Source organism: Aulonocara stuartgranti (assembly GCF_965226115.1).
Source record: "Aulonocara stuartgranti genome assembly, chromosome: 20".
NCBI classification, from domain to species: domain Eukaryota; kingdom Metazoa; phylum Chordata; class Actinopteri; order Cichliformes; family Cichlidae; genus Aulonocara; species Aulonocara stuartgranti.
Window position 1 is genome coordinate 33530192 of NC_138956.1, and position 19613 is coordinate 33549804.

The window sequence follows — 19613 nt, forward strand, 5'->3', positions numbered from 1 at the left end:
AACAGACATGGAGACATGACAGACTGGGGACACAAAAGGATGAAACATGGAAATGAAGATGGGAACAGGGAAAAACCACAGCCAGACAGACCTGAATACAACTGGGGAGACCAGAGGTAAAACAACACAGAGACACAAATGGTAAGTGGCCTGTATTTATATAGCGCTTTTACTAGTCCCTAAGGACCCCAAAGCGCTTTACATATCCAGTCATCCACCCATTCACACACAGGTGATGGCAGCTACATTGTAGCCACGGCCACCCTGGGGCGCACTGACAGAGGCGAGGCTGCCGGACACTGGCGCCACCAGGCCCTCTGACCACCACCAGTAGGCAACGGGTGAAGTGTCTTGCCCAAGGACACAACGACCGAGACTGTCCAAGCCGGGGCTCGAACCGGCAGCCTTCCGATTACAAGACGAACTCCCAACTCTTGAGCCACGACACAGGGACAAAACTAACAGACTGGACACAAAAGCACAAGAAATCAAGAAATACAAATAACAAACTCATAGACAATAGAGTGTAACATACTGTATTCAGGAAGTAGAAGCTAAATTAACTTATAACTTTCAAAGACACATAATTACATAATTTTGTATGTGGCAGGTGAGTGAACACAGTTTTGTATTAAACAGTTTTTATTTTGACAGGAAGCCCCTCAGTGATGAGCTTTCTGTCAGTGTCACTGCTCCTTTAGTAGGTGAGTTGCAGATGGATTCACACGATGAAACTGCAGCCAGTTAAATAACATTAGTAAACTCCAAACACTCTGTTTTGAAAGACAAAAAAAAAAAGGTTACAAGAAAATGTCAAAGTTGAAATTGAAAATTAAGAAAATGTAAAATGAAACCATAAATAAATGGACAAAAAAAAACCCTGTGAAAGCAGAGAAGTGTGGGTTTGAGGGAGGGACCACAACAAATGCAAAAATTAGAAGTTCCTGGTTTGCAAACAGAGAAGAAAGAGAAGCAGCATTAAGCCGTCAGAACCTCGAGATGAAACTCTGTCACATTTTGTTCTGCTTCATCTTCCTCTGTGAGTAAATTCTTCTTATTTCTGATTTATAACAATGTTTGCAGGTTTTGCACTACATCAGAAATAGTGCTGAAAGAAGAAGCTGAGGTTGTCTGTGAGTCAATGCCCACCACTGTTCTCACAGAGCAGATGAAGAGCTAAAACCTCCAAAATTTCAGAAGTAATAAGTCATTGTTAGAGGTGTTTGTGATCTAAAAGCCCAGTGCACGCTCCCGACGCAAATTCTGTCGGGGATACCGACCTTGACACGTCACCTGGTTAGCAGCTGCTTTCAGACCGACAGCAGCTCGTTTGTGTTCAGAGTGCTGCTTCCTTCTTTTCCAAACTACCAAACCACATTTAGAGCTTGTAAGGAAACAACCTTATCATTGAGTTCAGGAGGAACAGCACAGCTCAAAGCAGATCAAGATCTTATCACAGACAAAGAAGAGGTCAGTTTTCAAACTTTTAACTGAGCGGTTCTTCAGTAGATGGCTTGTGTTGGCAGGAAGGACCAGGATGATTTTGTTTAAATGAAGACTACAAAGAGAGTGAATTTAAATGAACTACCTTTAATTGTTGTGTTCAATTAGATAATAATAATAATAATAATAACAATAATTTGTTTCAGTTAAATTTAATAAAATATTTAAAATCAAATGCAGTGTTTACAGGAAGTAACTGATTGTTCATATTTTCTACAGACCTGCAGGATGGAAACACTGGACTTGCCAATGCTGAAACTCCCGTCTATGAAGGAGTGGAAGGAGGAAACATCACAGTCGAATGTAAATTTCATTTCCCAGGAAGTACGATGTTGTTCTGCAAAGACAAATGTGAAAAAGCAAACGTTCTCATTGAAACAGCTGATTACACAGCTCAGAGCGGCAGATACAGCATTACATTTGTAAAAAAGAATGTACTGTCAAAGGATATTGTGTACGTGAGCATCACACAGCTGAACAAGTCGGATTCAGGATGGTACAGGTGCACACTGGACAGAAGTTTACAACCATGTGATTTTCAGCTTGTCATCACAGGAGGTGAGTAAAGAAAATGTATTCATGTCCCTGAAGATGTGAACTTCTCACTGACCACAGTTACTTTTCTTTCAATAACCTACATGTGTCATATTTACACTTCAGGTTAGTTCAATGAGTTGTGCTGTAAGAACATATTAACCTCTATTACTCACATGCAGACAGAAAACCTGCTTCAAGCAGGATTGTTATTATTCTGATTTTTCCTTGTTCACAGCTTCAAAAACTCCAACACGTCATCAGCCTTTATCAACATCAACATTTCTCCTGTCGGCCTCCACAACAACAACAAACTTCACTTCAGCAAGTTTCGTACCTTCGGCCTCCTCTGAAGTCTCCAGACAGCCTCAAACAGCTGCAGGTTCAGGTACATCGTATATGCATGAGTGTGGATAAGAGTGTGGATCTGTCATTGTTTATCACAAAAATAAAAACCTCATCCATGTCTATTAACAACACATCAGTGTGGAAGAAGCAGTCTGATTAATTCTTGAAGTATAAGTAGAAACAGCCACAGTGTAGAAATACACACAAAAAAGTATTGACATTAAAATTTCATCAAAGTATCAAAAGTAAAATTACCAGAGTTGTTTTATGATGAGGTTATGTTTGTGAATTTTTATCTGTTAATTGCTCCCAATGGCAACCTTTTCATAATTTAAACTGAATTATGTATTTGATGTAAGAGACAGCTGAGTGTAAAAGCGAATATCTGAATTTACCAATCGATCTACATCCCTGTCCTCACCCAACACCTATGGTCGTGAGCTGTGGGTAGTGACTGAAATAATGGCGGAAATGAGCTCCCTCCAAGGGTGGCTGGTGTTTCCCTTAGAGATGGGGTGAGGAGTTCGGCCATTCAGGAGGGGCGCAGAGTAGAGCTGCTGCTCCTCCACATCATAAGGAGCCAGTTAAGGTGGTTTGGGCATCTGACAAGGATGCCTCCTGGGAACCTCCTGGGTGAGGTGTTCCGGGCTTGTCCCACCGGGAGATGACCCAGGACACGCTGGGGAGATAATATCTCTCGTCTGGCCTGGGAATGCCTTTGTGTTCCCCTGGAAAAGCTGGCTGGGGAGAGGGAGGGCTGGGCTTCTCTGCTTAGGTTGCTGTGCCCGCGACCCGCCCTTTAAAGGTGGAAGAAGATTAAGATATTACATTTTGTAAAATGAATATAAAATTATGAAGGAAGTGAGGTTATGAGATAAATCTAGGAATGTAAAGAGCACAACGTCTAAATGAAGCACTTAAAAACTTACCACCACTGCAGATAAAAGCTGGTTGAGAACTTGGCTGACTTCTTAGTGTCACTACATGAGCTCTTGATGGCAGACAAAGATGTGATCAGTCAATATTTGAGTTCAGTGGTTTCTTAGATTTCTTCCTATGAATTTATATAAGCATTACAACAGATACACATGACAAAAACATTTTGGTGAATCTCCAGGATTTTATTAAAAAAAATAATGGAAAAAAAGTTTAACTTTGAATATTTGTGTTTAGTTTTGTGTGTACAAATTGTAACAGTTAAATCTGTTCTGTTAATCAGTTTTTCTGATTTTCATCATGGAGATGAGGCTCATTAAATCCAAATCTTCTGGACTCGCTCTGTCATAATGTTCAGAATCTGTGTGCATGCTTAGTAGGAGTGTAGCTTATGGGAAAAACACATTTAAAGGCTTATTTTAAAAGTTTGGGGTAAAGTTGCAGAACATTTGAATATGATGAACTGGATGAGACCACAAATTCTATTCACTGAGTTTTTAATGTCCCAGTGACCATGGAAATGAAAGTGATGGTTCTCTCCCAGTTTGTTTAGATGGATGGGAATTTAAAATAATTACCAAGATTTGACTCAAGCTGCTGAGCTAAAAGGCTGGAGCTGAAGCTCAGTCTCATGGCAAAACATGAAAAACTGACAAAAAGTTGTTTGTGTGCACAGAAAACTAACCCTAACCCTAGAAATTATTTGCTGTGGTGCACGTCTGTTTCCTAAGACCCTACTGTTAACCTACACAGATCATACTTTATGTTCACCCACTCTTCACATTTCCAAGACCAAATTCCAGCAGCACAGAATGATTCAAGACACTGAGCAGCAGTTTATTTACTTGACAAATGATCCATACCCAGAACAACAACTATTCCCTCACAAAGAGAAACAAGTTATAATTCTCCAACAAGAGCAAAGCTCAACAACATTTCACGTCTTTTTCTGAGAAACTCGTGAAAAGCAGCATTTGAAGTTTTGTGTCTGTGTGTCTGTCATCCAGGTTTGTCCTTGGAGCTGGTGATACGTTTATCTGTGGTGGTGGTTCTGCTGCCTGTTGTTCTGCTGCTCATCTACAGAATCACGGCCGAGGCCTCTAACGGTGAGTTACCTTCAAACATTATTTAAAACCTTTAAGATTCATTAATTGACAACAGAGTTATTATACTTTTGCATTTTGATGTTTGTTTTCAATTCAGTTTATTTTCTATTTTCAGTTAATTTCCAGAGTGGATTTTCATATTTCAGTTTTATTAGTCTCAATTATTATCCTGAGGAGGGCATATGTCAGAGGCAAGATTTAAGATAAGTAGTACAGGTATTACAATAAAAACTGTATTAGCGACACACCTGCGTTAGACCTGTCCAGGGTGTACCATGACTCTTGCCCTGTGACAGCTGAGAAAGGCTTCAGCATCCCCACAACCTTAATAAGGAGAAGTGGATTTAATTTAAATAAATTGCATTTTTGTTTTTAATGTATTTTAACTGTAATAACCTTTATTCAAAATATTTCTTGTGGTACTGATTGGTTGCTGACAAACTCAGTGTTTCACAGGACAGGCACACACACTGGACACACAACATTTTGTTAAAATTGTATTACGTTTTCAGAATAAGTAAGTCAAGCTAATGAAACTTATTACCTGTCTTTTCTACAGGTTTGAACAGCAGGAGACACTCAGCATTTGACCACACTGAGGTGATTTATCTCAGTTTGTTTTTTCTCTATGTCATCTTTTAAAAATCTGTACGAGACTGGAAAGAAATGGCATGGTCCTGGGTCATTTTGGCCCAGCTGTTTAAGTTTCCTGTGCTTTTTGTCATTTTTTTGCATTACGTTAAGGTTGGGTTTCCTACGTCACTCTGTTCAGTAGTCTCCCTGTGTTGTTGCCTTCTGTGTCTCCCCCTGGGTGTCTGCATTTATATGGTTGTGTGAGTTCTTGTGACATCTTGTTTTCCCCAGCCTATCATGGCTGCCTCTCTCCCTCATGCTCCTCATGTTCTCTCTCCCTCTAGTTTAGTTTATATTTTTATATTTTATAGTTTTGTATCGTTTTCCCTCGAGTCAGCAATGAAGCTGCATTTTGAGTTCGCCCCCATGTGTTGCGAATCCTGCATTTTGGGTCCAATCTCCTGCCTGTCACAGAGCAATTCATGACAGAAAAGAAAAACAAAAAGTGATTTCATGGTTTACAAAAAGTTCATGATTTTCAATTTAAATTGGTAAATGCTGACCTAATAGGAAAATGTTAAAACAATATTTCATTCCAGTTTCAATCATATCGAGGCGATCGTGGCTCAAGAGTTGGCAGTTCGTCTTGTAACCGGAAGGTTGCCGGTCCGAGCCCCGGCTCGGACCATCTCGGTCGTTGTGTCCTTGGGCAAGACACTTGACCTACCGCCTCCTGGTCTGCCCCAGGGCAGCTGTGGCTACAACTGTAGCTTACCTTCACCAGTGTGTGAATGAATAGTGGAATTGTAAAGCGGTTTGAGGGCCCGAAAAGCGCTATATAAATGAAATCCACTATTATATGATTCATTTAAATCTTACTTTTTCACTTCTCTGTGTACTATAAATAGAACACACAGCTTCTGTTTCCATCCTGAAACTAAAAACCTGCTGCGCATCATCATCTTCTGCTTTAATATGTCGTTGCTGTCATTGTGTTTTTGTCTTTTCTCCTCAATTCAGTCAGTTTGTCATTTTTATTTTCCCAGATTGGTCTCAGTGAAATCGATCGTCCAGTCTCCTCATGTGAAGACTCGACCTCGAGCAGAGATCACGACCAAACCTACTCTACACTCAGACACAATAACCAGTTTTCAGACATGAACTCCTGTGAAGCTGAATGACTGCATGAGCGTACCAGTCATTTTTCTCCCATTGCTTCCATCTTTTAACCCAGTATCTTGTCAAAACATGTAATAGACACGCTGGTCCACCGTGTACATTTGACACTTTGCCCCTTACAAAACATGAAATGGACACACATGCAGAAGTTGCAGTAACAGCAGAGGGAGATTTATTTCAAGCCAACATGAAAATAATCATCGGAAAGCCTTTAAATAAATGTTATTAACACATTTACATGCATATACATATTAGCCACCTAGCTTAACTGTTTCTGATGATTAAGGACGAATGTACTTGGTCCTCACTACCGACTTCATGGCTTTACATATATTACTCCCCCTGCTGGTAATGCAACTTCTGCATTCATGTCCATTTCATTTGTTGAAGAGGTAAAGCGTGCGATGGACACTGTTGACCGACGTGTCTGTTACACGTTTTGCCGTGATATCAGTTTGATCCTTTAGCCACAGTGTCAATGAATGACGTACATGGATCTACAGTCTGCCCAAGTCACCTATTAGAAGGTCTACTTTTTAATTAAAATAAAAGTCATTTCAAAGTTTCTAAACTATCTGGAATCACTTGTCTCATTCTTTGTTTAAAATATGTTATGAGGACACATTTGTGTCTTAGGAAGAGTGTGGATTCCAAATGCAGAAAGACTTGAACTCAAAACACAGCGTTATTAGCTACCAAATGGCAAACTTAACAACACATACAGATGAGTAAAACAGGAGCAAACAGACTGAAAACTAACACTGACAGGGAGAAGGGAGAACACACAACATGAGGGGAGATCACAACAAGGGAGTGAAGGAAACTAAAGGCTTAAATACACAAGAGGTGATCAGGGAGATGGAACTCACAAGAACACAGGTGAACTAAATCTGACAAATAAGACAGAGGATGCAAAACTGAATGTACGGGCAGGAGACGGGGGACTAACAAAATAAAACAGGAAGGAACACACTGAGACTGAGACTTGGACTAGGGATAAACAGACATGGAGACATGACAGACTGGGGACACAAAAGGATGAAACACAGAGATGAATGTCTTGAGATATATTAACTATAGATATATTAACTAGATATATTAACTACAGAAGACAGGGAACACAGATATGCACAAAAAATAAACAAAAACAAACCACACAGACATGAACACAATGGGGAGACCAGAGGTAAAACAACACAGAGACACTGGAGACACAACACAGGGACGAAACAGACTGGACACAAAAGGACAAGAAATCAAGAAATATAAATAACAAACTCATAGACAACAGAGTGTAACATATTCAGGAAGTAGAAGCTAAATTAACTTGTAACTTTCAAAGATACATAATTACATAATTTCCTTAGGTACAAATAAAGTATTCTCATTCCGATTCTGATGTAAATAAGTCCAGAATAAAACTGGAAATATTGAATCAAAGACTCGGGACCATGACAGGTGTAGGCTAATTTTTTTTTTATTGTCAGTATCTAGCTCTGTTCATTTCCATGTATCTGATGCTACTTTTTGAGTTTGCACCTACACCCTCAGCACACGCTTCCAAATGTCTTGTTGTTTACAGCTTGGATAACTTTCTCAATATTGAAAAGATAAACGACTTGCAGGACATTTTCTGATGAGAACGAAAAGAATCAAACAATTAAGTCACTAGACAGGTGTACTTAATCATGTGGCAGGTGAGTGAACACAGCTTTGTATTAAACAGTTTTTATTTTGACAGGAAGCCCCTCAGTGATGAGCTTTCTGTCAGTGTCACTGCTCCTTTAGTAGGTGAGTTGCAGATGGATTCACACGATGAAACTGCAGCCACTTAAATAACATTAGTAAACTCCAAACACTCTGTTTTGAAAGACAAAAAAAAAGGTTACAAGAAAATGTCAAAGTTGAAATTGAAAATTAAGAAAATGTAAAACTAAACCATAAATAAATGGACAAAAAAAACCCTGTGAAAGCAGAGAAGTGTGGGTTTGAGGGAGGGACCACAACAAGAAACGAAAGTTAGAAGTTCCTGGTTTGCAAACGGAGAAGAAAGAGAAGCAGCATTAACCATTAAGCCGTCAGAACCTGGAGATGAAACTCTGTCACATTTTGATCTGCTTCATCTTCCTCTGTGAGTAAATTCTTCTTATTTCTTATTTATAAAGATGTTTGCAGGTTTTGCGCTACATCAGAAATAGTGCTGAAAGCAGAAGCCAAGGTTGTCTGTAAGTCAATGTCCACCACTGTTCTCACAGAGCAGATGAAAGCCTGCATTCATACTGGTAAAGGTTTAACAGTCAATGGAAATGACAGAATTACAGCATAGTTTGTTGAGATTAAGACATACCCCGCCTCCTCGAGTTGACAGGTGTGCCAAGGTAAGTATCCCCGTCAGAATTTGTTTCCCTTACGTCGGAGCATTCGGTGTGGACGGAGAGCGGATCCAATTGCCTCCGCCTCCATTACATTACCGTTTAGTTTGTTGGATGATTTCAATAAAGCAAGGATATTTTGACTGATAATTATTTGTATCCTTCTCTAACTGTACTGTACAAAGAGCTAAAACGTCCAAAATTTCAGAAGTAATAACTCATTATTAGAGGTGTTTGTGATCTAAAAGCCCAGTGTGCGCTCCCGAAGCAGGAGAAACAAATTCTGTCGGGGATATCTACCTTGACACGTCACCTGGTTAGCAGCTGCGTTCAGACCGACAGCAGCTCGTTTGTGTTCAGAGTGCTGCTTCCTTCTTTTCCAAACCACTAAACCACATTTAGAGCTTGTAAGGAAACAACCTTATCATTGAGTTCAGGAGGAACAGCACAGCTTTAATGTTAACGGAATGAAAACTCTGAATATTAAGTAACTATTTCAAAAACCTCAAAGCAGATCAAGATCTTAATACAAACAAATAAGAGGTCAGTTTTCAAGCTTTTAACTGAGCGGTTCTTCAGCAGATGGCTTGTACCGATGTCAGGAAGAACCAGGATGATTTTGTTCAAATGAAAAATACAAAGAGAGTGAATTTAAATGAACTACTTTAAATTGTTTTGTTCAATTAGAGAGAATAATTATCTGTTTCAGTTTAATTTAATACAATATTTAAAATCAAATGCAGTGTTTACAGGAAGTTGGTAACTGATTGTTCATATTTTCTACAGATGAACAGGATGGAAACACTGGACTTGCCAACGCTGAAACTCCCGTCTATGAAGGAGTGGAAGGAGGAAACATCACAGTCGAATGTAAATTTTATTTACTAGGAAGTAAAATGTTGTTCTGCAAAGACAAATGTGAAAAAAGAAACATTCTCATTGAAACAACTGATTACACAGCTCAGAGCGGCAGATACAGCATTACATTTGTAAAAAAGAATTTACTGTCAAAGGATATTGTGTACGTGAGCATCACACAGCTGAACAAGTCTGATTCAGGATGGTACAGGTGCACACTGGACAGAAGTTTACAACCATGTGATTTTCAGCTTGTCATCACAGGAGGTGAGTAAAGAAATGTATTCATGTCCCTGAAGATGTGAACTTCTCACTGACCACAGTTACTTTTCTTTCAATAACCTACATGTGTCATATTTACACTACAAGTTTAGTTCAATGAGTTGTGCTGTAAACACACATTAACCTCTATTACTCACATGCAGACAGAAAACCTGCTTCAAGCAGGATTATTATTATTCTGATTTTTCCTTGTTCACAGCTTCAGACACTCCAACACCTCATCAGCCTTTATCAACATCAACGTTTCTCCTGTCGGCCTCCACAACAACAACAACAACACAGCATGTGAACGTCAGTTCAGGAAGCTTCACAGCTTCATCAGCCTCCTCTGAAGTCTCCAGACAGCCTCAAACAGCTGCAGGTTCAGGTACATCGTATATGCATGTGGGTGTGAGTGTGGATCCGTCACTATGTTTATCAAAAAAATACAAACCTCATGGAAGAAGGGGTCTGATTTATTCCTATAAGTATGAATAGAAACAGACACATTGGAGAAATACACAACTCAGAAGTAAAAGATAAAAGTATTTAAATTAAAATAGATTTAAAGTATCAAAAGTAAAAATTCCAGATTCGCTGCAGGATGAGGTATATTATTTTTGTTTATTTAAACATTTTTCTTGTTATTCCATCTTATTGTACCCTCATTATAGCTTGAACGAAATTTATATAATTCTTTATTTGAGTATGTTTTGTAATATTAAGCTACAGAAGTGAAGTTATAAAATAAATGTACTGCAGTAAAGATCAGACACGGGGCCATTTACATAAAAAGGGAAAGACCAACTCTGAATCGAGGAGGGGGCCTAAGGCTACATCTGTCACCATCTTACAATGCTGTGATTGCAGCCATTGCCAACTCTCTGTGAATGGTACTCATGGCCATTGATCAGTGGTTGTTGATCAATGGTCAATGGGATTTTATCAATGGGCATTCAGTGGTGCTAGTTTCAGTCATTGTGCAAGTGTACTTTTTATAAGATTGGGGAATCCTGCAGTCAGCTGAGACTGAAGAAGTCACTTGGATGAGTGACGAAACGTTTCTCCCACTAAAAACACGACGTCTAGATGAACAGAATTAACCTCTGGGGTGGCGCCAGTGTCCGGCAGCCTCGCCTCTGTCAGTGCGCCCCAGGGCGGCTGTGGCTACAACGTAGCTGCCATCACCAGTGTGTGAATGTGTGGATGACTGGATGTGTAAAGCGCTTTGGGGTCCTTAGGGACTAGTAAAGCGCTTTACAAATACAGGCCATTTAGCATTTTTTTTTATCTGTGGTTGGTTGAATGACTGAGACTTTGTTTCACAAATGCATTTATTACATATCACATATTTAGAGTGTAACAGCATAAAATCTGTTCTATTACGTTGCAGATAAGCTGCTTCATGTGACTCTGATTCTGGTCGCTATGATCACCATCTTATCAGCAGCTTTGCTGATTTTCTACAAGAACAGGAAGATTAAACTAAAAGGTGAGCCTGTAGTAAACAAATTCATCTCTTCATTCCACAACATGACCGGCATGCAGGTTCATTTCCTGGAGATTAACCCTAAACTTAATGTTAAGCCAAACCTTTATAATATATTGTGTAATATTTATTATGGGGACTTTTTATTGCAAAATGTGAAAGTGTAAATAACTTTATGCTTTAATAATAAAAGTAACAAGAAAATCTGAAAGGGACCGAAAGCCCTGTGACACGGTCATTGGTTGCAGTTTACTTCAAATCAGTCATTGTTTAATGATTTCAGTTCTTTTTCCTCATACTGTTCAGTTCTTTGAGTTCTGTTACTGTGTCACTTAATGTGACATAAATACAGATGTTTATTTTTTGCATGTTTTTCAGGACCTATGAAAACTGATCATGCTGACATCTCACAGGTGGGTTTTAGGAGTTATGAGTGACCTGAGCTTCATTACTACTTGATTAGGATCAATCAGCCAGTTTGTTCTCTTTCTCCAGGCCAACTGGCTTTATGGAAACATCACAGAGGATGAAGCTCAGAACCGTGTAACTCCTGTGCAGGTGTCTTCAGTTTATGACTACCCCGAAGGCTCGCAACCAGATGGAGTTGAAAACCAAGAGCTCTACAGCCTCGTCACCGCTCCTCAGAACACAGTAAATAGAATCATGGTTTGATTTTAAACTCTGGCATCAGAAACAATGATCGGTGCAACATTTTGGGCAGTAAAGTAATTCACTAGTTCTCTGTCTATACTCTCTCTCATATTATAGTGATTTACTACATGCAAAAAGTTGCTGTTTGATTCCAGGCAGAAACAGAAATTGCTTCAGGAAGAGCAGCAGATGTAAAACTAAATCAAAACTCTAAAAAACTCTAAATCAAACCATGCAGAGCTGCCAGCTGTGGTGAAGCCTTGTGACAAATCAGCAGCAGAAATGACCAATGACAGTTAAACAGTGCAGTGATGGATCTTTTGTTAAAACAACAGAGTGGAAGCTCACAGGCTTGTGCTGGTATCCGTTTCTGTAGCATAAGTAAAATCGATTTCTATTTTAAATCACTCTTACTTTATCAACAAGATGAAGGTAAACTTTTTTTAAGAGTTCACAAATTTAGTCTATTTTTTAACCTACATGTACAAAAATTATCTTCTGTCTGGTAGTATCTCTAAATGTTCATGTAATTACAAATTCATTTTTAAGATTCTGAAGCTTGATGCCACCTTTTTATTTCAGGCTACAGATGACATGAATGATGCTGATTACACTGAAGTGGATTTTTCCCACATTCCTTCCTCCAACAGCGCCCCCTGTGGTAATATATGTGACACTGTCTACTGTACACCTGCGATTTATGCCAATCACCCCAACGTTGGTTCACCTCCTCTGTACTCTACTGTTGAAATACATTAGATCTAATGCTGTGGATGGCACCTCAGTAGTCAGCAGGTGAACATAATTAGCCTTGGATAAATGCAATATTTTATGATAGTTACTCATTATTTAGCTTAAAAGATAACTAATTCACTTTTTTTTTCAAACTATGGTATTTCCCAATAATGTTATTGTCATAATTGACAGACAATTACATAAAATCATAATATTAGTGCTAGCTGGCGTTAGCCAGTACAATTCCGGCCACCTTTTTGTTCAAATATGGCCACTTGTGTTTACAGAAAAGAGAATAATGCATCATTAAAGACCTCAAAAAGCTGGTCCAACTTTTTATTTAAAAAAAATACTCTCTGTGAAGTTGTCTCTGTCTGTTACTCGATATAAATGGTAAATGGCCTGTATTTATATAGCGCTTTACTAGTCCCTAAGTACCCCAAAGCGCTTTACATATCCAGTCATCCACCCATTCACACACACATTCACACACTGGTGATGGCAGCTACATTGTAGCCACAGCCACCCTGGGGCGCTCTGACAGAGGCGAGGCTGCCGGACACTGGCGCCACCGGGCCCTCTGACCACCACCAGTAGGCAACGGGTGAAGTGTTTTGCCCAGGGACACAATGACCGAGACTGTCCAAGCCGGGGCTCGAACCGGCAACCTTCCGATTACAAGGTGAACGCCCAACTCTTGAGCCACGATCGCCCATTTCTGGATTATATCCAGAAATGTTTGCCAACAGTCTATATTGAGAAGGATATTCTAACAACTTTACTGAATGCAGTGTGATATCCCAAATGGAAAAGATATATATAAATCTTATAACGTTTGTATCTGTCTTGTGTGAAACTTGTATGAAAAGCATACAAGAGTGAAAACAGATATAAGATCCCTTGAAAAATTATAAATGAAACTTGTATGTTTTGGATACTTACTAAAACAATATATGAAAGTAATGAGAAAGTGGACAATAAGTCCAGCTCATTTCCTCTAATCTATTCAGTCACAGAACATTTTATTGCAGGTTCACACAAGAATTTGAGGGATGAATTTAAATGTCATGTTATGTTGTCTTTTTCCACATGTATCCCGTGTGTGGATAAATGTCAGTGATGGATGTCTCTTATAATAGCAGCAGTAGTTCTGAGAAGATCTCTTTGTATCCTCCCGACCTTTAATACAAAATGAAATGAGAGCTGGTTGGAATGAAATTCTACAAACTGTTTAATAGATATTGGCCACAAATATAAGGTCCCAACAGTGTCACCGTAAAACTTCTTATTTATGTCATTTTACACTTAAAATGATGAATGTACTGAATTTACTGTATTAATTTAACAAATTTTATTTTGTTAAATTAAAAACAATATTATTATATTCATTTAAGCTATTGCATTTGCATATATATGTATATGTTTTATATCTGTTATTTATGTTTCACTGTGCTCAGCATTACAGTATTTTTTTAGGATGCAGTAAACTGTAAAACAATAATGCTGTTTAAATAACTGAACTGTAATAAATCAACTTTGTCTTGTGATCTGAGGTCAGCAGAGATTGAAGTTTACTGCCTCTACATCACAGCTAAGAGGTTTAACAGTCTTAATATCCAGCATTAGGTGATTAAAAATGATCAGAGGAAACTGTTTCCTGCTAATAAAGCATTTCTATTCTTAATCAAAGATAAATCAAAATATAAGTTTGATCAATATGTAAATGAGAAATGTAGTTTGAGTAGTAGAAATGATGATATCTGAGAACTGTGTCACCGACTCTTTATGACCTGTATTTGTAAAGCGCTTTACTAAGGACCCCAAAGCGCTTTACACATCCAGTCATCCACCCATTCACACACACATTCACACACTGGTGATGGCAGCTATTGTAGCCACAGCCACCCTGGGGCGCACTGACAGAGGCGAGGCTGCCGGACACTGGCGCCACCGGGAGAAAAATTATTAAGTATTGTCATTGTTAAACACAGAACCATGATTTGTGGTTTTACTGATAGTAACACAGTCAGATAGACAGAGGGGATAAGGTGTGGGTGGACCTTGGATAATTAAATGTCAGCACCTTGATTGGATGGCTAAAATGTGAAGATGTGACATCCAGTGAAGGAAGGGGGAGAAAGGGTGAGTGGGTATAAAAGGGGGATGAAGAAGAGATTCTGAGTTCTTCCCTTTTGTCTTCTGTGAGATGAGCGGTTCAGACAATTGGATCTAAGAGGTTCACAGTTCAAATTCCAGCAGCGATGCTCGAGGGGAAACTGCAGTCCAACCTGTAAATGTGGAAAATTTTGTATTTTTTGGCTTTTCATCTGCTCATTTTTGCCTCTTTAGTTAATTCAGATGGATTTTCATTTACATTTATACTTCCACTGCCCAGTGGCTTTCCTGCTGAGTGATTATCATCAACTCAGAACATCAGGATAAGTGCATCTTCAGATCCAGGTGTGCTCATCCTTTCTCCAACCTCTCCTCACCAAAGATAAGAGCAAAATCAGCATTAGCTCAGGTAGATAAGTGAGTAGTAAGACAGTAAAAATCATCACTTAAACTATTAGATTTCTTTTTTGCTTTTGCTAAATTTCTTGCATAAAATTTCTTGCATTTAAAGTCTAAATTGTGGGCATTCACTTTCTAACCTTTTGTGAAACAGTAAAGTCTGAGTCGTATTCTTTATTAGCTCACAAAGCTCTTACAGGTTACCAGGTCAAGACTTTATAATCAGAGAGCACAACCAGACTACCTGTATAGGAGTTTTTTGTGCCATACTCGACAGTTGGGTGCTGGGTCATTGAACCCAAGACCCTGAAAAGTCAATAGTTGGCACCTGGACAGTTTTTGGACACTGAATCTGTGACCCTGCAGATCTACATTTGGTTTAGAGAAGAACGTTTTGGACACTGACGATCTTCCTGGGCTCTAACTGATTAACCCAAAAAGCTCAGACCCAGAGACATGTTGTTGTTGTTTTGTGAAAAAAAACATGAAGATTGGCAGGTTTAAAATTCTACATCTAGATGCAGTAACTATCATCCTAGTAAATATTAGAAATAACAGCCTAAATACAGCATGTGAAAGGTTGAAAGAAATAATTAGACACTGCAGGTAAACAGAGAAAGGATGAAGGTCAGGCGACAGCATAAATGCTGCACAGAGTCAATATCACACAGAAGATGATTTAGGAAGCTCATGTGTTGTTTCTTCTCTCAAGCCGAGTGTTATTTTCACTTTGTTGAAGTGTTAGAATATATTTCTGACTCCCTCAGTTCTGCTGTCTACAGCAAAGCTTTACTTCCTTTTATGTAGATACAGTTTAAATATATGATTCTGCTGCTTACGTGGTACATGGTGTTGTCGGTATAGCCCCCGGGAGTGTCGAACTACAGGCCTCGAGGGCCGGTGTCCTGCAAGTTTTACATCTCAACCTGGATCAACACACCTGAATCAAATGATTAGTTCCTTGCCAGGCCTCTGGAAAACTTCAAGACATGTTGAAGAGGTAATTTAGCCATTTAAATGAGCTGTGTTTGATCAAGGACACATCTAAAACCTGAAGGACACCGGCCCTCGAGGCCTGGAGTTCGACACCTGTGGCCCAGACTGATAGTAATTTATGATGTAAAATAAATGCTTGACCCTGACTTTAGTATATATATATATATATATATATATATATATATATATATATATATATATATATATATATATATATATATATATATATATATAACTACTCAAGTACTAGTTTACATCCTGTGTATAGTGCAGAAATAGCTGAGCTCAGTGAGTATGAAGTGTTTCTGCAGGTTCCTGTCATTGAAGGCTATAAAAATAATCTTCCACTGGTGTGCTGACATCAGACTTTTGAGGCCTCAGTTTGGTTAAATATCTGTCACTTTGTGATACCGTGAAAACAAAAACATTGAGTGAAATGTGTTTCTAAGGTAGTTCATAAGCTGAAACTTTCAGGAGCTGTGATGTTAATAGTGCAGAAAAAGAAAAGAGGAAGTCCGTAGCCACAGCGAGTTTCTTCTGTTAACGTGGGAAATGCATTTGCGCTTTGTCTAAACGAGAAGGTCGCGGTTTAGTGCCCAGAAATGAGTCATCACCGGGGTGTGCTGAGTGTTAAAAGTTGAAACGATGACAATTAAAGAACTGTAACTAAAGACAATATTTTTGTGGTTTAATAATGCAGTCTATAAGGTATCAGGAGCTATCAAAGTCCTGTGTTTAACACCAAATAGTCAAATATTCATATTCATTCTATAAACTGCAGTGTTAGATCTTCATTTCTGTTCCTGTTATTAACCAGGTCAGTCTGGTCTGTGGTTTGCAGCCTAAGAACAGGCAGAGTTTCCTTCGTAAAAACAGAAAAACTGTCTTCTTTTCTGAGTCGACCCTAAAGGGGAAAGAGTGTGTAATTAGAACAACTGCAGTAAGACAGGGTTGCATTCCTCAGGGTGAGACGATATTTAACTGCAGACCATTACATTGTCTTGGGACACAGTGTTGATGTTTCTTAAAGAAGCAAACTAACTGCAGAAGGAAAGTAATTTAACTGGATGTCACAGCAGCAGAGACAATCACATCAGTGTTTGTCTCATCTGTTTTAGAGGAATCGCTGTACTAACAATAACCCCCATCGCAGCTTTGTGTAAGAGGATCTCTGCTCTCTCTGAACGGCATGCAATGAGGGCAGAGAATTCAAAATACAGAAAATGTGTTTGAAGCACGATACATGATGTGACGGTCGAGGCAAATTTTACCACAATGTGGTGTTTGACTTCCTGTTTCTTTATGTCACCACAATTTTCTCATAGAGCCTTCAATATATAAAACACTGTGTGTAATACATGAAAGAATCCACTGTGCTCCACAGAGGTTCGCCGTTCATTGTTTTATATATTGTAGGTCGGTGGTTTAATAATGACCAGCACAAGGCGATAAAACTTGTTGGCTCTGATTTCGAACTCTTCAACCACAGCGAGATAAATATGTTAATAAAACATTTATCAGCTACAGCTCATCTTACAAACAGGAAACACAGACTTGATTTTCATCACATTGTGGCATTCATTAGAAAAGAAAAACAGCATTTACCCAAATCTTCTTCTTCATTTTACCACTCACTTAAAAATCACTAAAATGATCTCCTGACACCCCTGGTGCTACCCTCCACCATTTAAAAATGATGCAGCTCATAGCGCAGAGCGGCTTTACGGATGCCTGTGATTGTGCCAGAGCACATTATGAATCAACACCATGGACATTTCAGATTTAAACACAGTTGGTTGATTGTTCCACTCTGAAAATTGAATTAAGGTGAGTGTTATTAGCTCTCTGGGGTTGACGGACGTCGCACCTCCAAATCACATGACCGATATAAGCTGACATAGCCACAGGCTGCTTTCTGAAGCTTGTATTGAAAAAGGGTTCATTACTCCAAGGTTTTCAACACAGTGCTCTTTGGTGACATCTGGTGGCCAAAAATATGAAGCGCATAGCAAATTAAAATGAACTGCTTCATTGTGACTGTCCATTCTACCTGAGCTGATATCGGAATATCTCTGTGGTGCTTTGAACATGTATTTTTGGGGTGTAAAAAAATAACGTTATGTCTATATGTTTAATAAATGATTTAATGAATAAACCTGTGACATGTTCTCCATTTGTTTGTGACTTCTTGACATTTGTAGACATGATAGATAAAAATACATCATATATAATAATGTGCAACCACAGGTGGGAAGTAACAAAGCACAAATACTTTGTTACTGTACTAAAGTACAGTTTTCAGTTATTTTTATTACTTTGACTCCCTACATTTTCAAAACAGGTTTTTCACTTTTGGTTTAACACATTTGGGTCAAAGTATTATTTTGTTACTGCCAGCTTTCAAACATCAAATCAATTCGAGCCTGAACAGAAGCACATGAAAGGCAATCTTGTTCGATGTTGCATAAAAAGAAATGACGTGTGCAAAGTCAGGGGTTAAAAGTAGGAAGGTATTTTGTTGTTGTTTTGTTCTGTTTTTGATTTGGTCTCAACAATGGAACGACTGCAGGTTTCCATGGTTGCGGTTAAGGTATTTGAGCATCTGACTAGCGTTACAAAAGAGGAGCAAGCATAAAGTGAGTGACTTGTTTTTTAAGTGTCAGGTAATTTCAAATGCAGCGTTTCAGTCAGCTCAACAAACATCAGCAAACACACAAACTGTTTGTGGAGTTTGTCTCACAGTGTGTTGCTAGCTAAAGGTCCAGCTGCTGTATTTCACATGTAGAAAAACTAAAGCTAACTTCACTCAGAGATGAAGAAAGATAAGAAAGACAGGAGAGGAAGAAGAGAACTTAGTTTTAAAGGGAAGGACTCCTCATATAAAGCTTACGTGTAAGTCCTCATGTTTTTAAATGTTGGGTCTGTACATGTGACATTATGTTTTTTCAGTATATATATCATGGTGCAAAACAAACTGAGGTAGTATAACTGTGTTATTTAAAGGCTGCATGAAAATCCTCAGTATGTTAGTGCAGGATCTGTACTGTGATGGACTTAGAGAACAGTGTTTGACTGGTGCACAGTGGCTGTGGTTTCATGGTCAGAGTAAGGTTGTATCAAGTTTAGCAGAGATGAATTGAAGTTAAGCTCATGATGCTTAGATTCATCCACTGAATTCCACTTTCATACAAACTTTATACCATCTAAAAAAAATACAGCATAAACAGTGTAGAGGATGCAAATCAGGCAGAACAACTCTGAAACATCTGCTCACATCCACAAAGAGCAGCAGGTTGGCTGATCACAGCCTGTGCACTAAGAAAATCCACTGGAGCTTTCAGTAGAAATGATTGTGAGCTATGATTCTTTTCCTCTCACTGAACCATTACAACCAATGTTAGGGTTCCCCACCTGCTGAATCCACTTTAACCCCTGACTACATGTAACTGCCCCCAAAGGTTATTTTTTATGTTTGGTGTAGAATAAAGAGCCAAGCTTCAGCTGATGTTTAACCAGTAATTTAATCTCCTCTTCACCAGAAAACACAGAATAATGTGT

General features: G+C 38.8%; 2 protein-coding genes across 2 annotated transcripts; both read left to right on the forward strand.

Annotated features, from left to right (window-relative positions):
• Positions 1-966: 966 nt before the first annotated feature.
• LOC309698027 (uncharacterized protein) lies at positions 967-6181 on the forward strand (the record flags this gene model as incomplete). Its single annotated transcript, XM_082520300.1, has 6 exons — positions 967-1039; positions 1723-2061; positions 2276-2425; positions 4329-4427; positions 4987-5027; positions 6047-6181. Exons 1-6 carry the CDS (start codon positions 1000-1002, stop codon positions 6179-6181), a joined length of 804 nt encoding a protein of 267 aa, XP_082376426.1. The 5' UTR covers positions 967-999.
• Positions 6182-8172: 1991 nt separating this feature from the next.
• On the forward strand, positions 8173-14092 carry LOC309697292 (uncharacterized protein). Its single transcript, XM_082519093.1, has 7 exons — positions 8173-8310; positions 9338-9676; positions 9891-10058; positions 11064-11162; positions 11538-11572; positions 11655-11810; positions 12393-14092. The coding sequence occupies exons 1-7, from the start codon at positions 8271-8273 to the stop codon at positions 12567-12569; spliced, it is 1014 nt and encodes a 337-aa protein (XP_082375219.1). The 5' UTR covers positions 8173-8270; the 3' UTR covers positions 12570-14092.
• The last annotated feature ends 5521 nt before the right edge of the window (positions 14093-19613 follow it).

What these genes read in the sequence shown, in the direction of transcription:
- LOC309697292 (XM_082519093.1), top strand. Translation starts at nt 8,271, where the DNA reads ATGAAACTCTGTCACATTTTGATCTGCTTCATCTTCCTCT. An exon ending in CAGGAAGATTAAACTAAAAG is followed by an intron (nt 11,163 to 11,537) that starts GTGAGCCTGTAG and finishes CATGTTTTTCAG; the next exon opens with GACCTATGAAAACTGATCAT. An exon ending in TCACCGCTCCTCAGAACACA is followed by an intron (nt 11,811 to 12,392) that starts GTAAATAGAATC and finishes TTTTTATTTCAG; the next exon opens with GCTACAGATGACATGAATGA.